Source organism: Cucurbita pepo, unplaced genomic scaffold (assembly GCF_002806865.2).
Source record: "Cucurbita pepo subsp. pepo cultivar mu-cu-16 unplaced genomic scaffold, ASM280686v2 Cp4.1_scaffold000241, whole genome shotgun sequence".
Classification (NCBI taxonomy): Eukaryota; Viridiplantae; Streptophyta; class Magnoliopsida; order Cucurbitales; family Cucurbitaceae; genus Cucurbita; species Cucurbita pepo.
Genome location: NW_019646495.1, coordinates 12,153 through 20,017, shown reverse-complemented (window position 1 = coordinate 20,017; position 7,865 = coordinate 12,153). Strand labels below are relative to the sequence as shown.

At 35.2% G+C, this 7,865-nt stretch overlaps 1 protein-coding gene across 2 annotated transcripts; it reads left to right on the top strand.

The window, feature by feature from the left end:
- Positions 1–1,298: 1,298 nt before the first annotated feature.
- LOC111784605 (autophagy-related protein 3-like) lies at positions 1,299–7,239 on the top strand. Of its 2 annotated transcripts, XM_023665256.1 has the most exons (9): positions 1,300–1,598; positions 2,569–2,639; positions 2,753–2,869; positions 2,938–3,104; positions 3,819–3,904; positions 5,156–5,207; positions 5,695–5,760; positions 6,572–6,699; positions 6,822–7,239. In XM_023665256.1, exons 1-9 carry the CDS (start codon positions 1,438–1,440, stop codon positions 6,919–6,921), a joined length of 948 nt encoding a protein of 315 aa, XP_023521024.1. In that variant the 5' UTR covers positions 1,300–1,437; the 3' UTR covers positions 6,922–7,239. The 2 variants fall into 2 exon arrangements, with proteins under 2 accessions (XP_023521025.1, XP_023521024.1); XM_023665257.1 differs by lacking the exon at positions 5,695–5,760 and having other exon boundaries at positions 1,299–1,598.
- Positions 7,240–7,865: the final 626 nt, after the last annotated feature.

The following is a 7,865-nucleotide window of genomic DNA, read 5'->3' as shown; positions in this document are numbered from 1 at the left end:
ATTAATGTCCAATTACCATGTGCCCCTTGCTCGTGCAATGCACACGTCCCTTCGAATCTTACCTAACAAGTCTGCATTCGTTTTTCACTCGATTTAGTAGCTTTTTCCATAATCAAATGTTTTTCGCAATTTTTTTAATTTCTTCGACTCCATATATTTTCTTTTTTCTAATTAACATGATTCAACTTAGTTCCTTCGCCTAGATTCCTAATAAAACTAACTTTATTCAATTTTGTTAACTATGAAAAGAAATAAATGACTTCAAAGTTGGCTAAGAACTCGTAACTTACCATTCTTGAGGTTCAATTGGAGCTCTGTCTTTTGATCAGTTTTTCCTCCGAATTACTTCTTGAAACTGGTCTGAAATTATACATTTATCTCTATATATTCATTTTTCTTCTTTCCTTTTAAGGGGTTGAAATGACCAAAATATCCCTTTGAAATTGACTTTGACTTCCTTTTATTTTTTCACTATTATTTTAAATATATTTTTTTAGATTTTTACGTTCTCTTAACATTTCATCCGTGAAACTCAAAAAAAAAAAAAAAAAAAAATCCTAAAGTTTAAACTTTTTTTAAAAGAGGGTCGAGAAATTCATTCACTTTAGAGGTCGAATGATATAAAATTGAAATCTTTTAATTGAACTAGATTGGTTGAAATGAACCAAACGATAGCTTTTACCGGCTGTAGTAGCACATGAGCATCTTCTTAGTTTTGTCTCCAACAAAGCTTGTTCCCTAAAGTAAAGATCTACATAATACTCGAGCAAGTTCAACGATGTAAGTAGTTACCACGTAATAATCGACGATAAATGAAAAAGTAAGTGATCAATCAAAAAAAGGAGAAAAAAAACCCAAAACCGTACAACAACTTTGAGCGAGCAATGACAATGCAAACGGCAGAGATAAACCAAAATCAAAGGCCACGAGCTGATTGTACAACTTCAATTGTAGTAAAATCACAAAGAGGGAAGTGAAATTCGTTCGAATCAGTCGTAATTCGAAGGAAAAAAATATATGATCAATGTTGGTTTTCCTTTGAAGGTTCGGGATTGTTTAGCGTCTGAAGTTTTAACAGGCGGTTGAGGATAGAATTAATGAAGAAAATTCTTATTCACCGAGCAAAAGCAGCTAATTAGCTATTATTATTTTTATTATCTATTAAAAAAACAAATTATTTTGAAATAAAAAATTGGGATTTCAAAACAAAAAATCTTGAAATTTGTAATTAATCTAAAATCTAGTATTTTTAAATTGACTTCCCAATTTAAACCATTTTTATCTAAAAACAACCATTACGTCTCTTCTCAGTCTTCTCCCCATTGAAGGTAATTTCGCTGCTCGATCATAGTCAAGATTCTGCTGGGGCTTCCAAATTTCTGGTTCAATTTCCGGAATCTTTCATCTTAATTCATCAATTTCAGAGAGCTTGCGATCATGGCTTTGTCGCAGAAGCTCCACGAGGCCTTCAAAGGAACTGTTGAGAGGATCACAGGGCCTCGAACCGTCTCCGCCTTCAAAGAGAAAGGCGTTCTCAGTGTCTCTGAGTTCATCATCGCCGGTGATAATCTCGTCTCCAAGTGTCCCACCTGGTCTTGGTATTTTCATGTGATTTCTCTCAATTTCGATGATCGAATTTGTTGATTCGTTATTCTGCGATGTTCCAAATTGTTGGAAGATTTTATATGCTCACCAATTTATATCGATTCTCTTTTCTGAATCCTGTCAATTTTGTTGATTCTGTTTTCGAAAACAGTGGATAGAGGTCGTTCATGGTTGTTCAAAGGACATTAAGGTCAATTGGTCTGTGTTAGACTGTAAGCCTTTCATTGTAGACTTTGATGAAGAAGTATAGTTATCTCTGTTTTAGTGGATGGTAGAGCTTTGGAATAGTTCGGAAAAAACCTTAATGTCCTTTGAATCAGGAGTTTTTCAGAGAGCTTAAGAGGAGAGGGGTAAATAGGGGTACGTATAAGGGACATTAAATCATTGGTTTTTCTTATGTTTCTGAAATTATTTCTACGACCTTCTTTGAGAAGCAAGTTGGTGATTTGTTTTGAAGTATAATATCTATTGGGACAAAATTAGAGTAGAAACAATAGCTTCTGGTCGACTTACTTTCAGGTTCTTCATAGCTTTGAAGGACAGTGGTTGCTGAGGATTGTTGGTTGGGAGTCCCACATTGGCTAATTTAGGAAATGATCATGGGTTTATAAGTAAGGAATACATCTCCATTGGTATGAGGCCTTTTGGAAAAGCCCAAAGCAAAGCCATGAGAACTTATGCTCAAAGTAGACAATATCATACCATTGTGGAGAGGCGTTATTCCTGACAGTCTTTCACCCAAAATTTGATTATCCAATGTATACTACGTTCCGTCCTATCCCTTTTTCAGCCAAGGACAATGTGGGTCTGTCCACAATCCCATGAAAACTGATATTAGTGGCTCACTTGTAAAAGTGTACCTTTTATTTTCTTGCCTCCTCTACTCATTTTATTCCTTAAGTTTTGGGAGTGTTTTCAATTCGTCTATTATGTGTTAAAATGCATTTTCCTTCATGATTTTAGGGAGTCAGGTGATATAAACAAGAGGAAATCTTACTTGCCTCCTGATAAGCAGTTCTTGATTACCAGAAATGGTATAACGGCACCATCATTAACGTCATTGTTTTATTGTAATTCTTGGCGTAATAGACATCAACTTTGTTGAGCCATTATCGAAACTAAGGATGATTGTTCACTTTGTTTCCAGTTCCTTGCCTGCGTCGGGCTGCCTCTGTAGAAGAGGAGTATGAAGCTGCAGGTGGTGAAGTTCTTCTTGATAATGAAGATGGTGATGGCTGGCTGGCGACGCACGGGAAACCAAAGGGTACCTTTATCTTTCAGTTTGAAACTAGGAATTTACATTTGGTAAATAACATGTGCTCTTTCATGCAGAAGAAAAAAGTGATGAAGAGGAAAATTTGCCTTCCCTGGAAACTCTTGAAATCAGCAGGCCCAAGGTTGTTAAGTCAATTCCAAACTATTTTGGTGGTGAAGATGAAGAGGATATTCCTGACCTGGCTGATATTGAAGATACTGACAACGTTATTGGAACTGATGCAGTACGTAAATTTTATGATTTGCAAGTTTATGAGTATATGTGGCTTGAAAGTAGAGATGTCCACGGGGTGGGGACGGGGAACTATCCCCACCACCAGTTTCAATTCTCATTTCTGTTAAACTCTCCATTTATTTTTGCGGGGATCGGGTTTTCCGGGGGAAAATTTTCTCCATTTTTTAATTTATTCATTTGAAAAGATCTTTTTAATGGATAATTTCCATTTTTCAATATAATTTCTATTAAAAAAATGTAAAACATTCTAATAAATTCAATAATATTTCATATGCAAAAATATAATATATTGTTCTAACACTTAAAAAAAAAATCTTCCCGTTTAGCTTAGAGTAAGAAATCTCTCCTCCTTTTTCCATTCTCCGTGGTTAAATAGACATCTCTACTTGAAAGTATTGAGCTTTATAAAAGACACCCCCCTCCACACAAAAACAAAAGTTTCAGCTTTACTCAACTGTTGCAAGTTTGAGTTAAAAATCCATGCTCTCTTATTTTGCAAGGCATGGAATGGGGGCAATAATCTGGATCCTTTCTGTGGTATCTCATTTTGAAAAATATCTTCTTGTTTTCATAAAGAAAGTTCTTGGTTCATTTTTATCATACACATAATAACCATTTGGGATTAAAAAAATTCTTATGCTCACATCCATCACAGTTGTATTTTGATGAGGTATTCATGTTTACATTTACTTCTTCATTGTAGGCCACTCTGCCATTGACCTACCAAATTGCCCATGAACCTGACAACGATAATATCCTACGAACACGAACTTATGATGTCAGCATCACGTAAGGCGACTTCTTCTGTTGTTCTTCTTGCTTTATATATATATATATATATATATATATATATATATTTTATTTTTAATTTTATATACATATATATATAATTCTTAAAAACAATAATGTATAATGTATTGAATAAAAATATATCAAAGTTCATGGGTTGGTAGGAAAGAATCCTTGTGTCCAGCCAAACAAGCAAGTTATGAAAAAAAAAAATGCAATTGGAGTAAGCAACACTAGAGGGTGGTTAAAAATTTCTTAGGAATGGACACCCCAATATGAAACTTGAATTGTAGTACAATTCGAGATTCTCCCGAAAAAATTCCTGTCTATGAATTGCTCCACATTTTTCTACTCCCAAATCTCCGAAGTACTGCAAGGACTATAGTAATCCAAAGAATCTTTTCTTGGGAGGAGGAGGAGGAGGGGGGCGGGGGGATGAGTTCAGCAGCCTAAATGCAGGTTACTTTCTGTTTGCTTTTTGTAGAAAAGGTAGTTATTATGAAGAATTTTGGTAATAATTATTAGGTTCATTATTTGGAGCATTTGGGGCATTACTTAGGGAATCAAGTCCTTGCCATTTTTCTCGAGTAGAAAATTATCATAGATGCACCTGACTCTTACGGATTAGGAAGTGCGCAGATTTATGGCCTAGGATCTTAAGGGCAACCAATTCCATCGTTTAGTGTTCTTCTAGAGTCCCAATCTTCTCGATTTTCTGGTTATAACAGCTTGTCATATTTGTGATAACTCTCAAGGGTTAGGTATATAAGTAAATGTTTGTGGCTTAACCTTTGTGGTCCTCTTAAAATCTTCAAAATTAGGCATTCTGGTAGTGATCTTGGCTTCAACCTGAGTGGTCCTGGCTATAAAGTCCTTTGGGGTTATGGTAAATCTCAGATTAAATTTAAAACCTACCGAGTATCAAGGACTCGAGAATTCTTGTTGTCGAAAGAAGTTTTAGCTTTCCATCAGACTTTTCCTGATGATTACTGTAGTTCATTAGGTTTTACCAATAGCATATGAGAGAACTTTATTAATACACGTAGGGAATAGCCATAGAAAAAGAATATACTAAAATTATATTTGTTATAGCTAATTGTATGGTACCATGTATTTTTGGGAGGAAAACTTGTGTCGTGTTGTGTGATCTAAAATAAGGAGGTTCGTTTATGTTCTATAAGTACGCTTTTTAGACTGTCAGAAGAAGTTAACTAAAAGTTTGACAATTATGCTATTTTTCTCTCATATCAGGTATGATAAATATTATCAGACACCACGCGTTTGGCTTACAGGATATGACGAGGTTTGTGTTTGTATTCTTCTTCAATTCTTAGTTTCTGGGGGAACTTTGGATCTTATACATCAAATCACTATGCATTCATTTACTAAGACGTTTGAATTAAGGACAGTATCTTAAGTTTGGGTGTCTATTTTTCTAGTAATGAATGGCATATCAACCAACAATCCATGTTGTAAGATACCTTCTGTATAAACAGACTTCCTTTATCTCTTCAGATTTATTCTTTTATCTTGTTCCTTAATTATTTATGTGTCTGTCTCTTGGTATTGAAGTATTGATATACCGTACTGCTCCTATGATCAACTCTACTGCTGACACTGCTTCGATTTCTTAGAGTTTTCTTGCTATGTAAACAATAGAATATAACTTTTTTACAATGGGCAGCAATTTTTTTTTTTTTTTTTTTCTATTACTATGCAACTTCTTTTAATGCTTGTTTACTCAACTTCTATTAGCACACGCATATTTAAATCATTGTGTACTATTTCAGTCAAGGATGCTCTTACAGCCAGAACTTGTACTTGAAGATGTTAGTCAAGATCATGCACGAAAAACGGTATATTGTGAATATGTAATGATGTAGTTGTGCCATCTGCAATAGATTGATCCTGTTATGAGGTCCATCATTTATTCTATATTATTTTCAGTTGAACCGTATGCTTAGGATTGATTTGTTGTACCTTTTGTTATGCCACGCTGTTCAAAGAAAAGAGGTAAAAGAACATTAAAAATCGAGAATTAGCTCTTACGTCCAAATTCGAGACTATGAAATCTGAGAACTTGAACATAACAAACACACACAAAAGGAAGAAGGAAAGCAAGAGGTAAAAACTTCTTTGTTAGCACTAAGCTTTGCCTTTGCCCTCTTTATACAAATTCCTCAACTTCATCTTCGTTATCCTATGAAACCTATCTCAAGTTCTGCAGCTAAAAAATCAAAATGACGACGACTGTAAACAACAGTAACTCACATCATATCCAGAAAGGAAGGCTCGGCAATTAAAACATTATATTTTCACGATACTTTTTAGGTGAAGTGAGAGTTCGAAAGGATAACTAACACCCAACGCCTAATCTATAACCAATTGTATGGTTGGATTAGGTTCATCAACCGAATGGTCATTTTAAGTTCAAGTTCTCATATTTTATGAATTGTCGAATTTGGATCCTTGTGGTTACGATAATACATAATTTTCATGCTTAAGATGACGAACAAGAATCTCTTTTAGATGTCGTATGCTGAACTCATATCGGGGAGTCTGGAGGACCCATGCATTTGTTTTGTTGTCTACAAATTTGTTCATCCAAAAGTGTCATGTGGAACTTGATTTTCCAATTATGTTTTAAATTCAATCTCTGGGATACAGGTGACCATTGAGGACCATCCCCACCTACCTGGAAAGCATGCGTCTGTACATCCCTGCAGACATGGGGCTGTGATGAAAAAGATCATTGATGTGTTAATGTCCCGAGGCGTAGAACCTGAAGTTCACAGGTAAGTACGTTAAACTTTATTTAAAACAGCAGATCTAGTTTTGGAGACCAGCTATGGTAGTTCCTGACCAAGCTTCTCAAGCTCTTCTACTTATTAATTTATTTCTTCCATTTTTTTTGTAGGTATCTTTTCTTGTTCTTAAAATTTGTTGCATCTGTTATTCCAACTATCGAATATGACTACACTATGGACTTCGATCTTGGCGGCCCTAGCAGTCGATAACTGGGATTGATAAGCATTGTGAGCACATCCGGGTCACAGCTTCCAGCATCCATCTTAAATTCATGCTTGTGTACATCAAAATTGCTGCGGATTCTTCATTTTAGCATTATTTATTGGAGCTTTATTTTGGGTCAAGTAAATTGCATGTACAGATTATGTAGTCTCTTTTCTTAGTACTATTTTCCATCTTGCCTACATTGGTTTTAGACTGTAAATTTGTTCATTTTTTAGCTATTTCCTCTCGTAGAGACTCTGAATTGTTTGCACTCCTTGACTATGTTCTTGCTAATGATAAAGATAATTCGTGTATTAGTAGCACTACTATGAGTAGGAACATTTTGATACATGACTCATTGATATAGCATGCTCTTATAAGTTTCCATTCTACAAACGTCGAAATAGACTGCCATTTCCGAACTGCTCTGATTTTGGTTACTCGAATTCAGCCTGACGTTTTGAACATGTATGAGCGATGCAGATCGGATTGTACGTACGTGTGGAATATTTCACATCTGTTGTTTCTGCAAATACAGGCCGACCCTCAGCTTCGTGTACATACACAACCTGGGGTCTAAACGGTACCTCTCTGGATGGATATATATTGTCTTTTGGAAGTGCAAGTCTTGCCATTGCTTTCTGTCAGTCATAGTTTGGGCACAAGGATTCTTTGTGGTTCGCTTTAACATAACATTAAGCTGTCAGTCGATGGTAATTTGTTTGCTACTGAACTATATAGCAGCAGAAACTCATTCCTCTTATTGGGAAAATTTTGATTGAATAGAGTTATGTAAATAACCCTTAGCAATCTCTGTTCAGGTTATTGATCTTTATTTGGCTAGATTGAAAGGTAAGTCCTTGTTTATGTAGAATTGGAAGTATTTGGTTAACCCCATGATACAAATAATTCAAAGGGTGAATTTAATATGATAGGTCTCATTCTATGG